Source organism: Cephus cinctus, unplaced genomic scaffold (assembly GCF_000341935.2).
Source record: "Cephus cinctus unplaced genomic scaffold, Ccin1 Ccin1_scaffold0689, whole genome shotgun sequence".
Classification (NCBI taxonomy): Eukaryota; Metazoa; Arthropoda; class Insecta; order Hymenoptera; family Cephidae; genus Cephus; species Cephus cinctus.
The window spans coordinates 299220-321319 of record NW_014333312.1 but is presented as its reverse complement, the minus strand read 5'-3'; the positions used below and the strand labels follow the sequence as shown (position 1 = coordinate 321319).

Here is a 22100-nt window from a genome sequence, read left to right as displayed (position 1 = left end):
CGACAGATGTTGGCGACGTTAACTGTACGCACCGCGTCGTGACTTCGAGCGTCTTTATAACGTTGAAATTAATGAAAATTTTCTCGACTACTGGGTAGGCAAACGCGATTGGGCTGTCGCCTTTTTTCTTTTTCTTTTTTTTTCCTACAAGGTATAAGAAAGTCACCCCTCGTTAAGGAAGAAGTCCCACGTAAGAGGATTTATAAGAGTAGCAAGGATTAAGAGGGCGCTCGGTAAAGCCAGCCCGGGATCGACCCTTAGCTTTATTTTTACCCTTTGTAAATAAGCAGAAAAGGCAGGGTTATTATTAAGGGTTGATAACGGCGTTAAAACATAAATTATCACTACCCTCTGGGATGCCATGTATTCGCAGGAGACTCCGCGCCGTGTAGGAAATGTATACACGGGTTGCATTAGATTCCCATTAATCCCGTCTTGACGTAGGTGTCAAAGGTCATTAGTATCTACAGGGAGATTCGCTATCTATCCAACTAGCGTCTGTGCTGCCTATGTATGTCCCGGCCGATACGTGGAAGGATATCTAACTAACGAGGGATCCAGGGGATTTGCAAGCCGTGTGAGTCTATGGGAAAGATAGGGATCTAGGAATATTGAATAGAGAGACAGCAAAGCCACGGGGGTATATAAGGTGATGTGACTCAACCTCAGGGTGGTTGTCCCTGCTCCCCTGGACAAATGGGGAGTCCATCGTCCAGGGACCAATCCTTGGGGGAGTGAATCTCTTTGTGCCCAGTGCTCATCCGGGAACGCTAATTCGTGGCGGCGTGCACACGTGCATAAAAAAAAAAGGAGGGCCAACGTACGAAAGAAACTGTGTACGTAACCTGGAAACGGATAAGAGAATATCATAGCGAAGGATGAAGCGATGGTCCCGCGTAATATTGAATCGGCCAGGTAAAGCTCATGACATCACGCGTGTAATCGAAAGGCCGATAAGTAAGATTTCTTCCTTTACTTTGTTTCTAGTATGAAATCCATGTCAGGCTTCAATCCAATATGCGATTGTAAGCATCGTCGTTGCTTCGTTCCGACTGCGATTGGCTGTCGGTGTCGTCATTCGACGAGTGTTAAGGTGCGATTTGACAAATAGGCTTCTTCAGGGAAGCGTTCGTCAATAATGAAGATCGTTAAAATTGTTATCTTACAGAATAGATACGCAGTATGACACTGTATCTGTTCAGAGCGCGTCGCTGTACTTTTGTGGCGCCCGAAGCAGGCGCTTTGGTCTAGTTTAATTAAATTTTTCGTCCGACGGCCTTATGATAAAACAGAATAACTACCTTATCGAACTTTTTCGATACTCGGTACGAGCATTCACTTGATATAGACAGACTGAACTGAGCAGAAAATTTGACGACGGTTACCTTAGAAATTTAATCATACATGCGATGCTGTTTCGACGCACGCGCGAGAGATGTCCGCGGTACTGTTTCAAAGCTCGTAGACAAGCTATATGAAATAGGCTGGTAGTTGGAAAAATCGAGAGGGTCCGTGAGAGGATGAAACGTAAAAAGTGGAGACTTGAGAGGTATGGAAAAAGAAAAAAGAAAACGGACATGGAGGATGTCGAAGATTATCACTTCAGCAAGAAATTCATAGCCTTTTTCCCATATATCTATAAAGAGCCATGTATATGTATATACGTCTACCACGGTTCTGTTCAGGCTCCTAACAGTAGTTTGACAGCTAACCGATAATAAGCTTTTCGCTAGAAATGGCCGCTTAGTCACCCTCCAGTCATGGATCTTATTCATAGATTATATATATATATAATATATATATAATCTATATTATATTATATATATATATATATATATATTATATTATATATATATATATATATATATATATATATATACACACTACTATCTAACGTATTAAGAATAGGAGGGCAACGGTGAAGGTACGTCGGTTCGTCCAGTCTGGTTATAAAATTTCCTAAGGGTTCTGTATTATACCGGGTAACTAATTAAGTAGCACAGAAGTATTTATCCGGTAGAGTGGGATTCCGTCACCCTGGTACTCCGTGGAATTGCGTCTGCTTAACTAATCACTATTAAATTCCCTGTGCTCGGTCCGTGCTACACGATGCCCATGCTATATAGTGCAAGCGTACTGCCATAGCGTATGCATACAGAGGAGAAACGAAAACTACGCTTAAAGACCGGTTGACGATCACTGAACGTAATCGCCTTGGCCTGTCAATCGGCGCTCCGTATACCGAACGCGTAGCACTACTGCAGCCCGGAGTGAATGCATTGCCCTTATGCGAGTCTTATATGCAGCGATGTCTACTCGGCACAAGCACTGCGAGAAGTGCCAGTACACTGCTGCAGCTCGGTAATAATACACGGGCATTGTACTCTCCGCCTGGAGCCTTTCCTGCCTTTTTCTACTTGTTGTCTGTTTACGTGAGTCCCTTTCTATTTTTCTAGGACAAGTTTGCAAGGGACTCCCTTTCGTTTTTTTTTTCTGGCTATTTTTTCTTCCTTTGAAATACTTATCAGTCATTATTGGCACGCGCCTGACACGTCGTGCATATGAAAATTTCTCTCGGTACTACCCGATCTGTTCCTACTCTCTCTCTCTCTCTCCCCCCTTCTGTTTTTTATTTTATTCAGGAATCAATGAATCATCCGCTATGTATATTTATAAGTTGATTTGGGCTTAACCTGATGCCTAGTCACGTTCGAGATGGGCATCTCATGTTTTTGTGCCATACGTATGCAGGACTATTCGGGTTTACGTGCGGTAATAAGGGGGGGTTGATCGCTATAATTTTAAGAGGGTGAACTTTACGATCGAGAGTGATTTAGGGAGTAGTTGCGACGAGCGAATAGAATTTCGCAAAATTAATTGATAAATAAATTTAAACGTACGACAGTAAAGCGTAGATGGAAGGGAAAGAAATTTCTCTTTGAAATTTACGAGTTTTCTGTACCTGCCAACGAGTGCGAGAGAGATGGCCTTATGGGAGTTCATGCGCATTAGACAAGGACGGTACCCGTCGTCCAAATCGTGAATGGATAAACGCTCTCACAAAATACTAACTTTTTACTTTAACTAAAAGTTAAAATTTTCACAATCACTTTCAAGTATCCAAACGATCCACTGGTACAATTTGTTATGTAGAATAAGAAAACAAAAAGTATTTACTTCTAGATTCGAATGAGATACTTACAAATGACTCTAACTTCTGTACCAGATCGCAATCTGTGCCCATATACGATCCGTATATCTATATACGTAAGTTCTCAATAGCTATTCATATCGTACCATATATAAAGTTTAAATTACACAATACAAGCCTAACGGCATGATACTCTGTAAAAAGCCGTAGGCCTGCCTCCGCTCGTCGTTCGTGATGTACCCAGATTAAAAAGTCTGGTAAGTACTCCCGATCAGGAATGATGAGTCCAGTGCACATCCCACTCGGGACGATGATGGTCCACGATGATGAATGCGGGCTGCCTATCAACTCCAAGTAATCGTAATCCAAGATGAATTCAAACGGAAATCGCGCATAGAATTACAGTAGTGGTCAGAGAAGTGCCATAGGTAGTTAGGACCCCCGTAATATATACATATTTACGTATATATACACGTAACGTAAACGTAAGTATACGTATATCGCATAGCAAATGCACTGGCAGTATATTAAATAAGCGCCTTAACGCGTCGCTACTTTATATTTACCTTCTTTATCCGTATCCGTACGTACACAGTGTGGCGTACCCGGCACTGTCCTGGTAGTATGCTCGTTAAACGAACCGGTCAATCGTCGTTTTATCGAGTGGCTGCTTTGCCAGGGACATTAGTCATACAGTTTTTCTGATAATCTTCGCATATGCGAACCTCACCCGTCGTTGGTACGATTATCTTGTGTCTCATTGAATGAGCGAGGGAAGAGTACTCCTGGACGTCTCGGTGCCCGAGTTATCGTCAATTGTTTGATTCGCCTTACTGTACTCGGATAAGGAAGGGGCACACTCGTGTAGCGTTGGGTTCGAGGCTTTGTGTATGTTACGTTTACGGTAGGCGAATATATATATTGTATATATGTACTTGTGTAATATACGATCGGGCTTACGGCCCTCTTTATCGTCAGTCTTCTCTGTTACGTTACGCGAGAGAGGGAGACTGTACGTATCTGGTAGTGATTGCTGGCGAGACTCAGGAAGTGTCAATGTCTGACTTCAGGAGGACTGAAACACGGTAACGGCGGTATCGGCAGTGCCAGCAGTTCCAGGAGTACGAGTCCGAGTCAGCAGCAGATTCCCCAGGGCGGATTGTCGTTCATCCCTCAGCCACGTTCACAGAATACGGGGAGGCAGCCTACGGCTACGACACCTAGGTGAGTTCGGTTTACTGTTTGTTGTGGTCCATAAGGGATGCTGGATGTGATGTTGGTTATTTGTCGATCGAATTTCTTTTTGCTTTCAGTCCGAGAGCTTCGACTGTTGGTAGACCCGGTGGGGGCCTTAGGGCCCCGCAACCGTCACCGTACTCGGGCACCGTCGCTCCTCCTGTACAACAGGGTAAAAATTCTGTGCTCGACAAATTCAAGCTGTTCAACAACAAGGAGAAGAATCAGGAACGCGTCAAGGCGTCTTCCGGCGTCTCCAAAAGGACGTCGAGCTCCTCTGGGTTCTCGTCGGCCAGGTCGGAATATTCGGATAGTTCCACGTCGCTCTGCGATCAGAACAAGGCTCAGGTTGAGTCTCCGAAGAGTAGGGCCCTCAAGTCGAAACTTCAGGCCAAGCCTGCCAAGCAAGCTAGTCCTAAAAGTGCCAGAAAGGATCAGACTAAGACGCAGAGCAAGATAGCGCGTACTAAAGGGACCGAGAAGCTGCTGTATAATCCGACGTTGGAGGAGGCCAAGGCGAGCAAGATCAGTAACGCGGGTCCAAAATTGGCCGTGGATAAAAAGGCCTCGAATTTGGATTTATTGAAACAGACTAGTCAGCTACAGAAGTCTAACTCTCCACTGGCGACGCCGAAGCAGATACCGCAGGAGACGAAAATTTTGGCTAACTCGAAGACCGACCCGGTGAAATCGTGTCAGAGGCCCAAAATGGACCTTCCGGCGAAACTTCAGGATCCCAAGGCTCATCCGCAGGGAATGAAAGTTCCGCCAAATGGATATAACAAGGATGTCCTACTGCAGAGAGGCCTCGTTACCAATGCTAATGGGATGATCAAGCAGAGTGGTCAGGAGGCGGAATTTGGATGCAGTCCAACGTCCGAAAATGGTCCAGTCTTCGATAATACATTGTCCATGAATCAGGCGAACTCGAATTTATCCGAGGAACAGAATGAGAGCACAAATAAGTGTCTACAGCGCAACGAGGACGCATCCAAGAATGGACAGACTTCCTGCGAGAGCATCAGAGAGAGGGAATCGAAGCCGCAGAACGCGAGCAATATCAGTGATCCAAAGTCGGCGGAAGTTGCTGTTCACGCGAAGGAGAGTCCGCATCCGGGGGAGAGTATCGGTGACTCGAGTGAAAACAAGACCTCGGGAAGTGAAGATTTTGAAAATCTCAACAACCTGTCGTCGTGTCAGCACGGAAAGCAGAATAACGGTACCAGCTCTCCGCAGACGTTATCGAGTTCAGGTGTCAGTCCTGGCTCCAGCATACCGAAGCCAACTGCCCTCGTAAAAGGCACCTCAAAGCCACCTAAGGAAACGAGCGTCCCCAGCGTCCCGACGCCCACGAAACACAAGAGTGACTCGCTACACCGTAAACTCGATCCCAATACAGTGGCAATGGTATCACCGATGCCAAGTATATCCGATCTCATGTCAGAAAGTTCACACAGCAATTCCAATAGCACGGGACAGAGCAATTCCAGCGACAGCAGTGTCATCTACCGGCCAAGCAGCGAGAGCGGAAGTGAGATCAAGACAATTCCAAACCGGAAGATCGACACGACCTTCGAACAAATGGAAAAGGTATGGATCCACGTGTTAACTGATAAATAATCTTCAGCAACTCGATAACAAACGAAATTTCCTCTCTGATAGGTCCTGTCGGAAAGTTCAACGTGCGGCGGCGGCGGCTCAATGGCGGATGACGAAGCGGAGATGACAGTGAAGCCCATGCAACCTTTATTAAGGGGTTACACACCAGGTGCCAGAGGACTGCAGACACTTCCCAGTAGAACAACGGCAAGGCAATACACCGTACTTCATTCCTCCTCCCATCATCACGTCGGACACGATTATGCCGACATAGACATAGCTTCTGGTTATCTGAGCGACGGAGAAGTCTTACGTGGTGGAGGTATGAACGTAGGCAGCAGGACCTTGTCTGATCTGTGCGACGGCTACATGTCGGAGGGTGGCGCATCCTTGTACGCTCGTAGGATCAATCCCTCCTATGCTCACGATCACGACAGGTGAGCCAAACATTGAGTGTATCTCTTTACGCATGTTCACGGTGGTTGCTGATCAATAAAGTGACGACTTACCTGGCTGAGCTTCACTTGCTGTACACGTAAACTTCGTTACAGTATCGACTGACTAACTAACTTGTTAGTACTTGGTATAGAGTTTCTACATAATCTGAGATTAGACTGTACCAGCGCAATATGTCCTTGGCAGGTGGTAAGGCAATTTATGAAGAATTAATACAGTAAAAACTTACTAACAAGACAGTACCAATCCGTATCGTCAGCCGGGATGAATTTAATATCCAATTTTCAAGTCACTGTCATTTACTATCGACGGTTATGTACAGTAGTAGTTAGTCGGCCATGTTTCTGGTAAGGTAAGGAAATTTAATTCGTTGAAATTACACTAGGCTAATATTAACTTTACTCGGTATTCGCACGCATGTCCAATTAGTTGACTAACCCTGTCAGTCATTTTAATTTCTTGAAATCAAGTAATTTCACTATGAATAATCCGTCGACTGTATTGCCTACCAAGCTTCTATCAGCCTTCTATATTTATCTCAAGAATTACAGCAGAGCTAGCCGATCATCCTGTTACGTTCCCATAGCGCTCAGTGATCCCTGTACTATACACAGTCAAGATTATGGGGGGTTGCAATCGCAGGGGTGTGTAAATTCTCAATTCGGCAGGAAGCAAAGACTTTAGGGGAGAGGTTGCTGCCCTTAAGTCGACATAGGGCGGAAGTGGACCAAAAAGGATAATCTCGATTAGATCCTTGCGGATTGAATTTGGATTTGGTTCTGCCTCGCTGAGCACAGACACTATCCTTACTTTGGGGGGTGAGCTGCGGCCATGGTTACCCTTCGTTCCTCCCCCATGAGATTCGCAACCCCCCAGACTCGTATACCTATACTATTTTCCCCATGGTGTCTCCTCATCCCTTCTTTCCACCTCCGCCGCGGTGCCTCCGGCGTTGTTTTCACAACGCTTTAAACCACCCCCAACCCCCGTAGCGCCTTTAACTCCATCAGCATAACCAAGAGACGCGTATCATCCGTTCGTGAAACACGACGCGCTTTTCCGAAATTCAATATTCTCCCATCCCCCTAACCACCCCACCACCGTAGAAAGTGAATGCAACTGCTACCCCTATGCATATACAGATATACCATACTGCCAGATAGAACAAAGAACTTTCAATGGCATCAATACAGCGAGAAAACGTTGCTCATCCGGTTTAGCGGTATCGATAAATCCTCATTCTGTCACAATGGAGACAAGCAGCCAGCTAACCCCCGCCGCCCTCAGCTCCAAGCGGTGACGTTCAAACGATTACCCGTTACTCTCTGATATTCCAGCCTTCCAGCCTGAAGAGATCTGTTGTCTGGCCCGTTAAACGGAAACCTATTTAACTACTAGTAGTCCCGTAGTCCCGGTATGCTTGGAGTCCTATGTATATACATCGGCTGAACCTATCGCAGCGGTTCCCAACCACCAACAACAAAACTGTTCTTTGTCCTTGCTCGAACAGCCATGGCGTTGTCCGTAGTTAGTGAAATCGCCGAGTAATTCAGTAAGGGTATACCAGGTGGCGCCAGGTTCGATAAGGAATAAAAGGTGGGTAGCATCCCCAGGCACTTTGATACAGAAACTTCCACGGACGACAATGGAGTCCTCTGGAATACGATTTCCCGTATTTCTCAATAGCAATGTTCATCTTTGAGATACGCAAAGCAACGTTGGTGATATATCGTTGAGTTCTAAAGGAGATAAGGGTGATGCCAAGGAACGTAGCCAGACGTGTCCTGTACGCGTCGGATGCTTACATAGGTGTATGTGGCACGTACTGATTTTGGCGTCTGCGTAAGGCTGTGTTCCGTGACGTCATCACGATCGATCCGTACTGAACGTAACGTGGCGCTATCTGACGGCGTAGAACTTGTAGCTTCGTATAATCGTGGGCGGACGGAGTATCGCACGAGCGAACCGTGTAAAGTGCGAGGAGTGACAGAGGAACGGTTCCTTGGGGGTTGAGGGTTGTACGTTGACGTACTGTGCCGATGACGGTGTCTCGTCCCGGTGACGAGATTGGTGTTTCTGTGTTCTGGCTTTCTCGTATTCCGAAATTTCCTCCGGAATATGAGCCGTACTAAAAGTGTTCATAGATACGTTGTTCATTGAAACTGAAGTCTTAAGACTGCATTGCTCACGAGAAACCGTCCGGAGACAGGACTGGGTCTTGTTACGATCTGAGAATACGGTAAAGACTTAGTTTTTATATTTACTTTTAAATTCTACTTTGCTATCTTTAATTATCCTGGAGATATGGGATTGAGCCGGATACTGTTATTTTTCTCATTTTTACCTTTATTGTAGATCTTTTTTCTTGGCTTCCTTCTTACTCGTCTAGACCGTCTAACAATGGGAGGAATGTATCGATGGAGCTGTATTATACAGGCTGCTGTAAAACCCAGCTAGAGCCACGGTGAACTATAGTGAGAGCAACTTTATGGTCGAAGATTGTAAATGGTATATGGGCTACCATGAAGATAGGATAGGATCTAGACTAGAAAAGATATCTGTGCAAGTCTGTAAATATATACTGAATACTTTAACGGCCAACAATGGTATTACAATTGAAATGACGTATATAAACATGAATCCCATAATGAATCTCGAGTCAGTATAAATACCAATATATAAATTATCCCAATAAACAACGGTTTAATCGTTAATTGATCGTCTTCCAAAAAAACTGTACAATGACAATTCGTTAAAGGAATTCGAAGCCGGTTGCTGCTGGTTACGGTTGCTAACGGTCCCGAAATATCCTGTGGATTTTTACAAGACATTGATTCCTTCTGATGACGCGACAGGACGAACTACACAATTGGAAACACATGGAAATACGTGGCTAATATATATATATATATATATCACTGTTTCTCATTCAAGCAAATCATTTAATTTCTAATAATAAAACGAGACGACTGTATCCTGACGCCTGATTAATTGGAAACACATGGAAATACGTGGCTATTGCTAACGGTCCCGAAATATCCTGTGGATTTTTACAAGACATTGATTCCTTCTGATGACGCGACAGGACGAACTACACAATTGGAAACACATGGAAATACGTGGCTAATATATATATATATATATATCACTGTTTCTCATTCAAGCAAATCATTTAATTTCTAATAATAAAACGAGACGACTGTATCCTGACGCCTGATTAGGTTAAGGGTCTAGTCTTACTAATCAAGCAATTCCTACCTGTCTCCATCTGACAGGAACCCATACACTCATCTCAGTGGTATCCCAATGCGAACGAATGAGAGTGGTCCGGGATGTGATTGGAATCAGCAATTGGCAGACTCCTTACGAGACTTCCAAATTGGCATTTACTATAGGGAGGATAATGGCGGCCGACTGGCGGGTCCTTTCTAAGCCATTACCACTATTATGGTTCAAGGTTCCACTTTACCTTTATGCATACTCGTTGCGTCTCTCTTGCTCCCTTAATCTCCCTCCTCACCTACCCTCGTATTCCTTCCACTTCTATTTCCTTACTACTTTTCCCCCTTTTTTTCTCAATCCCCTTACTGCCCCCTTCCTACAATCCGAATTGTAATCGATGCCAAAGCCTATCCCATGCTCTTCAGCGAAGAATGGATCCTCTTGGCCGGCTACCAATTTTCTACGCTCCTTTAGACCCAAGGCACTTCAGGCTTAAACGGGACCAGGAACGTGGCAATGGACCAGGGCCATAAGGCCCCATTAAGTTCACCCTCATTTCCTGAGATTTTCAATAAGTATGATTTATACCTGCACTATACGATTAATGAAATATTTTCTTACTTTACAGATACGTCGGCGGTTCCAGGCGCGAGCTATCCGGGGTGAAGGAGCTGGTGAACTCGAGGAGGGTGCAGAAGAGGCCATCCGGGAACGGAAGGTCGGATGGCGGTTGCATTGGCGGGAGCGGAGCTGGCGTCGAGGGTGGTTTGCTAGGGGGTTGCAGCGGCGGCAACGACGCCCTGGCAGAACTCACCATCGAGGACCTGGCCTCCATTCCCGCCGGCAATCACACTTCCTCCAATCATACAGGACATCCCTCGCATCACAAGGTCAGTGACCCTTGCACATTTTACCTTGTACGTAGGTCAACGATCGTTGACCCGGATCGATCGAATAAATAAAAAATGCACTCTATCAATTAATCAAGTATTTATAAAGTAAAGCACAGTACACGCTGTACTAAAGTCTAGCCGTCAGCTGTTGCATCGTTGCAGCTGTCTCTTTACCACCCTCTCTTACTCCTCCAACGGGTAACCGTCTCTGCCTACACGATTTACTACGAAAATATATATTATCCATCCAGGCACCCTGTACAATCTTTAGTAACCGAAAGGTCATCGTATCTTTGCCAACTGAAATCAATAATGCTGTTACGAGAAAATAATATTTCTATCTGCAGACATTTTCTATACGCTTTCATAGATAAGCTCGCGTAGGCAGGATCAAAATGTATCTCGACTTTTGACCCCCTCTTCACTTAACTGCCTATTCAAAGAGAGTAGAGTACTCATTTATATATACCTATGTATACGTATATAGACATATAGGTATACCAATTACGTAGCCCATATCGGGGTAGCTCGTAGCTCGAGGGTCCTTATATTTCTTAAAGGCGACTTCTAAGACGCTCTTATCGTAGAAAGAGAACAAAAAAATAATTGAAAAAATCTCTTGGGTCCCTAGACTTTATTGCCCTTCGATTTAAATCATTTAAGAATAAGCTTCTCTCTGAATTTATTCCTTCTTTTCTTCGTCTTCCCGTCTTCAGCCTCGTATCTCGTAGCTCCTGACTATCGGTTTTTCCCGCTACACCCTGTACATCGAATGTCAGCCGGCCAACCGTTGCCTTCGGTCGCTCGTGGAAAAGAAGACGGTGGAGATTAGAGTTCACGTCGTGGCTGAGTTATGCAGCCGGGTCACGCCAGGTCGTCTAATCGAATCGATATCGCGCTGAAATAATAACTCCAGCCAGTTACCGCCGGATCCCGCTATATTGGCTAAGGTTCAGTCGTAGGGCTCCGTTACTGCTTGTATCACGTTCGTTACGCGAACGTTCAGTTCGTGGCTGCAGGTAACTCTAAGGTGGACAAAACTACGTATACCTATCGTGAACTTCTGAATCGACCGTAATACCGAGAATACTGTCTGCTGATACCTCCACCCTATTCCTGTGGGGTTGTAGTTGTACCCACAACCTACTACTAGAAAGTATGCATAGTCCGCTAGGTATAACGTGTAATGATTACAATGCCTATAGGTATACTTATCATAGTATACCTATCGTACGGCATACTATATTTTGCGACACCCTGTAGACTCGGCTTTCATGGTATCACGCACAAAGGGGGTGGTCTGGGTAGTCCGGTATGGTTTGTCGACCCTCGCCAGTTGACGAGTAACGTTCATGGTGCGTACACGCAGTTCTTGTTGTACGCGTACATATCCGTGAAGCTTGTGAACATACATGAATTTCGTAACAATATTATTATTATATAATGTGATAGGAAAATTTCGTGTTTCGTGGTAATGGCATGCTGTGGGGGAATTGAGAAAATGTTTTTTTTACGGATAACGAACCCTTGAACGTCGTTGAAATATATCGTGGCTATAAGGGACTGATAATTAGTGTTACACGCACGTTAAAAAGTTATGAAGAAAGGGTTGAGCGTTCGGGGAGAAAGGATAAAGGAGGAATCGGTGCCTTTTGATCCATTCGCCGATCCCTAGCTGTATGGGAGTATGGTGAGTCCTCGTTTTCTTTTAAAAGGGATAAGAATTTATTTGGATTCCCGTAGAAAGCTCAAAGGGTTCAAAAGGGGAACGTGGGAAATATTTATTGATCTTGACGACCTGCTTTGCCCCGTAAAAATGACAGGGACCGTTTATGAAGCACATTGTGGGACACGTGTAACCTCCATGTACGTAACTTGCATGCATATGGTAATATTATGGGATTTTTTTTCTTCATACTTTTTATTTCTTCATAATTTTTTTCCCTCTCTTCCTGTCGCTCTTTTCTAACGAATATCCATGGCGTGTCTGGGACGGACATCGGGAACTTCATTTCCCCATGAGTCACCACAGGGCAGGCCAGATCCATATAGAAAACGACACACCCACTCGAAACGAAACGCCAAACACCCTCTCTGAATCATGCTACGTTCAAGGGGGTTTACAGGGTACCGACATAGTATAGGAACGAACCCCCCCGTGCATGAGAATCAATACCCATACGTAAAATCGGTCGAAGTTTGTCTATAAAAATTATTGAGATTCCTATGGTTGACCTAGGTTCTGTAACCATAAGGGTAGGTTGTCTATTGAATTGTCTCAGCATATATATATATAAGTATATACAAGACCTGAAGTCAAATTAGATTATTTAGTGGTTAAGGATCCTTATGAGATTATGTATGAGAATCACGTGTTCCCTTTTTATGACTATGATGCAGAGGGTGCCGGGTGGCGGTAGCGTGATTGTGGGGGGTGGCGTCGGCGCCGCGTCTTCTGCCACCCCCCAGGGGGCCCAGCAGCAAGGGAACAACCTGGTCTACCGCGTGGTCAGTTCACGACATCCGGCGACTGGACATCATCCTCACGTGAAGAAGAGCGACAGTTCACAGCAAACGGACACCTCGGCGTTCAAGCAGCAACAGCAGCAGCAACAACAGCAGCTGCAGCAGCAGCAACAGCAAAACGTCAATTGTTCAAACAGTAGCTCTTCGAACAGTCAACAATGGAAAAAGTACATAGAGGCTGGAGCCGCCAGGGACAGAGACAGGGACAAGGAAGGTGCTCCACCTAGTCCTAGTCCTTCCAGGCGCTCTCAGGTACGTGGAGTAAGTTGGAAGACAAAATTTAATTCTTTCCGAGTGTCATTAATTGTTGATCGATTTTTAATCAAAATTATTTCATTTAATCATAGGACAAACACCGTAAGCAGGCCATGGCGGAATACGCTAACGGTGAGAAGCCGCAAAAAGTGTCTTCGGGAACTTCAACCAGTGGCAGCAGCAAGGTCAGAGGTGTACCGCAGAGTTTTGGATACGTAAAGAGACACAGTGCAGGTACAAGTCCTAGTCCCAATGGTGCTCAAAATGGCGGGAAGGATGCTGCGAGGACTGCACAAGTCAGTGCTGTACCAAGAACAAAGGTAAAAGACTTCAGCCTGAACAAATTGATCCCTATGCCTATAAGCAGCCAAGATTTCCCTAATTAAACTTGGAAATTTTATTCAGGTTAAGGTCTCCGGTGGTACCCAGACTTGCACCACGGAGCTTCAAGCGAATTCCTCGGGTTCGAACCAGGGTGGCCACCACTATAAGAGCTACAGTCTCACAGGCGCAAGCGCCAGTCAGCTGTCACAATCCGTCAGGGATCGTCTTATGCTGGGTTCGCAGAGTCTACCAAAACCCGGAAGTCCCGAATTCACCGCACTCTTCGCTGCCGCTCATCATCGTGAACGTGGCGGTGGCGGAGGACCGCAGACCTCCTCGTTCTCACCTCGGGTTCTCAAACCATCCGACGGAAGTCTGAGCGATACCTGCAGCAATTACGCAGCGCCTGATCTCCAAGGATACTACGCGCCTAACAGTCCTTACACTACTTCCTGGATGCGACACAGCAATACCTACACACCTAGTGGCCGCTCGCAAGGTAAGGAATCGCGCAATTGCCATGTAGACTGCCGCGTGCGCCTGTAATAGAGCAACCCGGCATGCAGACAAGTAAATATTGCTATCTGCTACTCTACTGTAGTCTCGTGCAATATATACTCCGTGTAACGTATATTAACTCGGGTCTGGGAAGTGATCGGAAGGGTCGATCCCCCCCATAACTCGAAAAATCTGGTTCCGTTGTTGGTTCTGGGTTGTTCTAAGTTTGTTCTATAATGTTCCAGAAAAACTAGTTTCTCAATTGAAATTTGTAGCGGTGAGGCGGGAAACACAGTTTTTTACCGGAACCCCCCATTTATGGAAAATCAAACGTTTTTTAGTTGTTCCAAGTTGTTCTAGTTGTTCTAAATATTGTTCCAAAATATTAGTACCGCTAAGTGAAGAATACTCGAAGGGGATCAAAAAAACGTTTTTTACATATAAAATCGTTCTACATTGTATAGTTCCGATTTCGAATCTTGTTCTACATTGTTCTAAGTTAGTTGCTATTATCCGATTGCTATACAAATCTAGAACAATCATCGATAGACCCAGAACCTAGGAAAACCTAGGAAAACCTAAAACAACCTATAAAAACCTAGAACAACCTAGAACATGCTGGAATAACCTGGAAATCGTTTGAAATGGTCCTATATCCACATGCGATTCTCAGAGCGTTCGTCCTCGTCAGCTTTTCTAGTGTTTCCCTGGTTTTACGTGTCTGTCCTACCTGATCATCCTGGAACAACCTGGAGCAACCTAGGACAACCTACGAAAACCTACGAAAACCTACAAAAACCTACGTAAACCTACAAAAACCTACAAAAACCTACAAAAACCTACGTAAACCTACGAAAACCAACGAAAACCTACGAAAACCTAGGAAAACCTAGAATAACGAAGGAGAACCTAGAACAAGCGGAAACAACCTGGAATAACCTGAAAATCATTCGAAATGGTCATATATCCACATGCTATTCTAAGAGCGTTCGTCCTCCTCAGCTTTTCCAGTGTTTCCCTGGTTTTGCGTGTCTGTCCTACCTGATCAACCTGGAACAACCCAGAAAAGCCAAGAACAACCTGGAACAATCTAGAACAAGCTGGAGCAACAAAAAAAAACGTTGATTTTCCGTAAATGGGGGGTTCCGGTAAGAAACTGATTTTTGCGCATCACCGCTACAAACTTCAATTGAGAAACTTGTTTTTCTGGAACAATATAGAACAAACATAGAACGACTCAGAACAAACAATGGAACCGGAATTTTCGAATTATGGGGGGCTAACTTCCCGGACCCTATTAACTCTAGCACTGAGAACTCTGTAAGCATTCGTGTTAAGTAAATCGTCTTTTTTTTTCAATGATCCTACAGGAATGGGTCTGTGCGAGGCTGATAGCGTGGAATCCCTGGGTTCACACCGTGCAAGCTTGACCCATGCACGACTCCTGATGCACCAGAGGGACTCGACAGGATCACCAGCACCCCCGCGATTAAATCGCAGCAACTCCATCAGGTGAATCATTATAAAACTCCATATATTCCATGCGAGCAGTTTACCCTGACATGTAAACAGACCAAAGAGTCAAGCGTTGCATTTATGTATAGTAAACACTAGCCGTATTGCACATACTTTTCAACCGGAAATACGTATGATGATTAACAATCACGACAGTCACTTTTTTAATATTGCGTCATTAATCTTCTTTGTCATTTTTAATTGACGAAATCATCTCTATCTTTTCCTCTCTCACTCTGTCTTTCACTCTCTTTCTCTCTCTCACTCTCTCTCTCTCTCTCTCTCTTACTCAACCACTTTCTCTCTGTCTTTTATTCTCCCTACTCCCTCATCATCACTTCCGGCAAAATAACACAGAGACTTTAATACCATTTTAGCCATCTGCGGGACAGGACATTCCCAAGGTAGCGAACTAGCGTGTATAGACAGACACGAGACATGCCTACGTTTGAGAAATGCATAAGTATACATATAAAAATGTTCGTACGAGGCGTGAAGCCAGCTGGGCCGTTTAGTTCCAAGAGATCTTTATACACTGTATGATTAAATTAAAAATATCAAGGTAATTCGTACGTCTCCACGTACGAATAATATGTTGTAATTTTCCAATGTATTTATATCAAGACTTATATATATTATCATACTCTTCGTACCATTTTCATGGAACGTTACGATCCCAGCGCCGTTCGATACAGTATACAATTATCTCCCAGAGATTAATGAACACTGTTATCCACGTATACGTAAAATCTTATACGAGTGTGACACACGTTTGGTATATGCGTGCAGCGGTATTTATTGCCCGAAATCTTGATTTTTCTCATTCTCGCATCCGTGCTTACACCCGTGCTTTGTGCGCCTTCGCATGCGTAGCTTCCAACATATAGAGGATGGAGAAAAAAAATCAGAAACATCCTTGCAATTGTACACGTCAATTTCAAGTGTGTCCTGACTTTTGAATAACTCTGTATACGTACATATATATAGTTCGTTATGCAATACCTGGTGGTCCAGAATTGTCCGGAAATATGATCCAGATGAAATTCGAGATCTTGTTACTGCTGGGCCATTGTAGACACAGAGCCACTTCCGGATCACCAATCGACATGAAACTGATACACTTTTCAAAAATATTCGTTCTCATGGGTATTGATATTTTAAAAATAAATATTAATTACTTGGGAGAACGAAGTCCTCGTTATACGGCGATGCTAGTGAAATTCTTGAAAAGTTAAATGAAAAAGTGCAGTGTATTTTTTTTTTTTACTTATGTACAAATTTTTTAAATAATATTCTCTAACCTAGTGCACTTATGATTTTTTGAGGGTATCACTGACGCCCAGTATATATGTATACATAGGTATTGTACGGTATATAATATGTACACTACAAACAGCGTGAGCTTTCACAGAGCTTGTCGGTTATATCGTACACGCGATATATACACATTGTGCTTCGTATATACAATGCGTGACCAGAGTGTGTATAAGGGTGTGCCGAAAGAATATATTATCAAATAATAATAATGTACAAGTATATTGCCGGTGCTATAGTAGTATTGATACTGTAAATAGGTAAACAAGCATTAATTAGCCAAAACTGCTGATAATCTTTAATCTCGTGAACAATCATTAAACACTACTGGTACACATTGCTCCATGAGAGATATTTCATGAGTATATTTGCAAATAATAAATTGCGTAAATTTTCTTTGGGCATACCTATCTGCGTTAATTGGTGAAAAGAATACTAATAAATTGAAATATATCGAATTCGTAGGTCTACCAAAAGTGAGAAAATGTATCCGTCGATGCTGGCGCGTGGAAGCGGCGCCTCTTCCTCGGTCGGTGAAGAAGTTGGCGTCGGTATGGGAATTGGAGTTGGCGTCGAACCTTACTATAGCGTTCCCGTCGGCACAGCCAGTTGTACCGGACAACATTGGTCCCAACCAACTTCACCGACTCCAACTCATACTTCGCGACAGCCACCCAATCTCTATCAGCACGTTCATAAGGATGACGACAGTGAGTATATGATATTTGTAATTGAACAACAAAATTTGGTCGTTGGTACCATTGTATTTGTATATATATTTTTTTCAGTACACGGCTCTTCGGTTTCATTGGTATCTACAGCAAGCAGTCTCTACAGCTCCGCCGAGGAGAAACAAGCTCACGAACTCAGAAAATTACGAAGAGAGCTAGTGGACGCTCAGGAGAAGGTGCACTCGCTAACCAGTCAGCTGTCTACCAACGTGAGTAAACAAAAAAAATTTATAATTTTACGTATTATAATTTAGCCAAACAGGGCCTAACCAAGGCGTTCGATGTAGCAGCTGTCGAATTTGCTTGATATATCTTAATCGAAAGGCTCTGTATACATTCTACTATAGGGAAGACGCATCAAACACATTAGCACGGTTTACTTAACGGTATATTTAATGTCTCCAGGTTTTTGTGCTTTTTGTCCGGATTTCTCAACAGAGGATTCGCCGAACGGAAACTAGTTTCGTGTGCGATAACGGTGATCCCGTCATATCGAACTGATCTACTTTCTCCGATCTCCACTCATTAATTATGCCTAAACTTATGGACGATATATAATTGAATTTACATATAGCGAGAGAAACCTTGTTTAGGAATTTTTTCTGAGAGTTTATGTTTTAAAACTTTTTAAATTTGCGCCTTATACCCGCCAGATATATTTTTAAGCATGGCGCATCCTACGGCGCGTCCTATTGGTCGATTCTACGCTGGATGCAATGGGGGTCATCGAGCTCTGGCCAATAGGAGGCCGCCGCTCTTCCAGCAGGCGTCCTATGCGTACTTGTAGGTCTAGTGAAAGAATTGGTGGATCAGTAAGCGCCGAGACGCGGTTCGTGTCGGAGCGTGGATGTACACGCTGCCTCGAAAAAGTATGACTGTGCCGAGTTGAGAGTAAAATCGTCTACTCCGTTTATATCCTTATATTTACGTAGGACATTCGTGAAATATAGTTAACGTATACAATAAAAAGTGTGTAATAAAAAAATTAACAAGAAACGATTTTGGATAATCACACGTGAACGTTTCTCGCACTTCGACACACGTATAGCGATGACCCAACGGCCTTACCGATAACAATTATCAGTATCTATTGATTCCACTTCCCTATCAGTCTTCGATGCGTGCATGATGTGTTCTGATAAAAAAATGACGATAAGAGTCTTGACGTTTTTCCTTGTTTTTTTTTTTTTTTTTTTTTTTAAACGTAAAAAACTATACCAAGACATTCACTACGGGCCCAATACGTAGGACGTTATTTTTAATCTCAAAAGTTTCGATTATACACAGTGCCCAATAGTTGTTGAAATAACAGGCAAGATTTTGCCTCAATATTGATCCATACAAAGGAATAAAATTTCTAATTGGAAGTTAATGTTTCAATCGACAAATGGTTATTTTTAACGTCAAACGTATAAATATCCCATGCAATTCCACGACAGAAGGAAGCATCAAAGGGAATCCTATCCAGGAAAACCGCTATTCCCTTCAAGCCAATATTCTCAAGATAGGGTGGAAAAGAGTATCGCGCGATCTTGCGTACCGATAGATCGCCTCCGTGCCGTACTTATATGGCCAAGAGTATTCTTCTTAGGTTGTGCTTCTCCGCTTGTCTTACCCCGCGACTCACTACACTACCTGGCTTAGAACTCATACTGGAATCATCAAGCATTCTCGATGCGTGCACCCGTACTCTTCTGTTTTCTCCTTTACGTCTCGAACAGCCAAGCACTCAACTAGCCAACTTCTCTGTAAGCCACCAGTGGCTTATAAGCCCTTGTCTCTCTGAAGTCACGTCCACTCTATTCGCGCCGGAATTAAACCGTAACAGCCGAGTTCTGTGGCCCGAAACACAGGAGATTAGAATAAGACTAAGCAAAACTCCAGCTTACACCGGGCTTGACTCAGAAGCTCCTTGCATTTCCTGGTATCCCAATTCCTATTGTTAGTAACGTTTCGAAAATACAAACGGAAGGAGAGAGACGGACGATTGAGAGATAGAAAGAAAATATATGGGCATTAAATATTATTCCTATTCCTGAACACGTAGCATTCGCCAGGAATATCTGCACGGACCAATATTCTCCCTGGCTTAGAAATACATTTCTAAAACGCGTCTTTCCCTCGCCGGGTGAAAGAAGTAAATTCTAAACTCCTGATTTATGTGCGTGGCCCACTGTGTCTACGAAGGGGCTTATATAAAAAGGGCACCAGGGTGTCGAAAGGCAGACCTCAAGGCCCAAGATATCCTAAACGAAGCCTTCCAACGCGCAGTAAGGCCCCGTTACTGAAAATTTTTCAAATCGTATCTATAAAATAGAAATCCCTTAAACGTACCCTGCTTTAACTGGCTAACTCAGGCCTGGTAGCCAAAAGGGACCTTACGCGACAGCCAATGGCGTCTGACTCGAGATATCCAAGGTAGTTAACGCAGTCAAGGTGGTAGTTAAAGCCAACTGAGGTAGCCACCGATAGGAATGAAAACGAACCACGTGGGCAGGAACCATTAGAGATTTCGTCGCCTTGGAATTTATAAACTGGCGAAAGTGTCACCCGCGTGGGTGTGCTTCTCTTTTAATCCCTACGTAGTACAAAACACAACGTAATCCCTATACATAGGCGCATACGTGTATACACATAACCACCCGTTGAAAAATACAATTATCTACACGGTACAGGATTAAGGGTCCCCTACGCCTTTGGCAAAAAGAAGGCCCAATGCCCGGATCCTGCCCTCTTTTCTCTTATACTGTCCCTTAAGCCATAGCACGTAGTGACAGTAATAACACTGGAGGCACTGCTAGCTCACTATTGCTAGCTTATCCCTGCAACATAGTTTACTGCCTATGGCAGTATTACCTGTGCTATACAGTACCCTACAACTACTCATAGTAGTACTATAGCCACTTGGCCAATCACCCTTGGCAAAGCTTCCTTTTCTAAATTACATCCAACCGCACGGGCCTGCAATCTTCGGGCCCAATTACCAAGGGACCTAGCGGTCCCTGGCTACTTTCCTTCGCAAAGAGGTACACCCGGTACGTACGCTACACCACTACAGTATCAAAGTAACACCATCGTTCCGTGGCTATCCCTTTACCAACGATCCTCAAGATACTTCCTCTCCGACTATCATTCTAGTCGGTACACCGAAGGCGAAGACGTACGTCAAGCTGTACCAAGAATTCCTCAAGTTAACCAAGTATGAGCATCCCATGGAGATATCAAATCTTAGGGATATCAAATCTCGACTCGTTAACGTATATAAAGAAATGAATAGAAGATCCGTGACACGAGTGACCGTACGTCATTTAGTACCCCGTACACATATGTATAACATATTCAATCTTGAACTCTTGAAATAGTTTTACATGCATCGCACACCCCTCCCAAGATCTTAATGTATATTCCTCGTTTTTTTTTTTATCACGACGTACATCACTTTCGTATATACAGTTACCATCTATCATATACGTGCGTTTGTAGCATCCAGTGGTACCTAGGGCATATATACATATACATATAAGTTAGTACCAGAAGATGAGCACTTGCTCAAGTCCCCAAGACCCCGTTCTTGATTGGAGCCAACTAGCCAACCAATCCTGTCGCTTCGCTTATTAAAACTCTGTTGTTTTGCCTCCTTTGTTTCTCTTTTAATGCTACATTAAGTACCCCTACGTCGCTCGACCTCGTCGTCATCGCCGTCGCGGACGTCGATTCTTCCTCCTGGTGATTCCACGTCGTCTCTCTCTCTCTCTCTCTCTCTCTCTCTCTCTCTCTCTCTCTCCCTCCCCTCTCTCTGCGTAATCCGGCGCATAAGATTTTTAATGGCTCGAAGGACAAAGGGCCAACCGGTCGACCGGTGGCTCAGCTCATTTTTCCAGTTACCCTGACGAAACTGACCCGAGCCTGTACCGTGTGCACGCGTCTGACACATACCGAGGTTCCACATATGTAGAGACTCGCTATATACTGGGTTGTACTGTACGGTCGAAGGGAGCTCTGGAAAAAGTGGAAGACACCGGGAACGAGGAGCATCGCCATCGTTACTTTTCTCGGAAGCGATTTTATTTCATAAGATTCCACCGGGTACGATCACCTATGTGCCTTACACATATGTGCCATACGCTCGTTGTGTATCTTGTACGTGTGTGACGTATAGGATCCCTACTGGTACTTTACCTGACTGTGCGGATCCAAGTTCAGGAAGCACGCAGGAGTCTGATAACTCTCTATATTAGAAATCGTATGAGGTCTATACGTCATATGTGTTACACATATGTACTTAGCTACCTCTTGGTACATATGGGTATATGGAGTGATTGCTCAATTTACTGCGTTTACTTAACTCTGATAAGATTGGCGCGTTGCTTATCGTAAAAG

The 22100-nt window shown here is 44.1% G+C and overlaps 1 protein-coding gene and 1 long non-coding RNA gene across 9 annotated transcripts in view; both read left to right on the top strand.

Moving 5' to 3' along the window:
* The window catches only part of LOC107269663 (protein sickie), a 90978-nt gene that overhangs the window by 53393 nt on the left and 15485 nt on the right, over window positions 1-22100 (top strand). For 6 of the 8 annotated variants that reach the window (XM_015743777.2, XM_025086981.1, XM_015743774.2 and 3 more), the window contains 10 exons: window positions 4222-4375; window positions 4465-5977; window positions 6050-6423; window positions 10293-10554; window positions 12958-13344; window positions 13431-13658; window positions 13744-14161; window positions 15531-15672; window positions 17455-17699; window positions 17778-17929. In XM_015743777.2, coding sequence (XP_015599263.1) covers window positions 4222-4375; window positions 4465-5977; window positions 6050-6423; window positions 10293-10554; window positions 12958-13344; window positions 13431-13658; window positions 13744-14161; window positions 15531-15672; window positions 17455-17699; window positions 17778-17929 — 3875 coding nt within the window. The remainder of the gene's footprint in view (window positions 1-4221; window positions 4376-4464; window positions 5978-6049; window positions 6424-10292; window positions 10555-12957; window positions 13345-13430; window positions 13659-13743; window positions 14162-15530; window positions 15673-17454; window positions 17700-17777; window positions 17930-22100) is intronic. The other 2 variants (XM_015743778.2, XM_015743775.2) reach the window with 1 other exon arrangement.
* LOC112494636 lies at window positions 7453-9404 on the top strand. The gene is made up of 3 exons (XR_003060263.1): window positions 7453-8681; window positions 8798-8950; window positions 9201-9404. It is a non-coding gene; the product is annotated as an uncharacterized LOC112494636 (long non-coding RNA).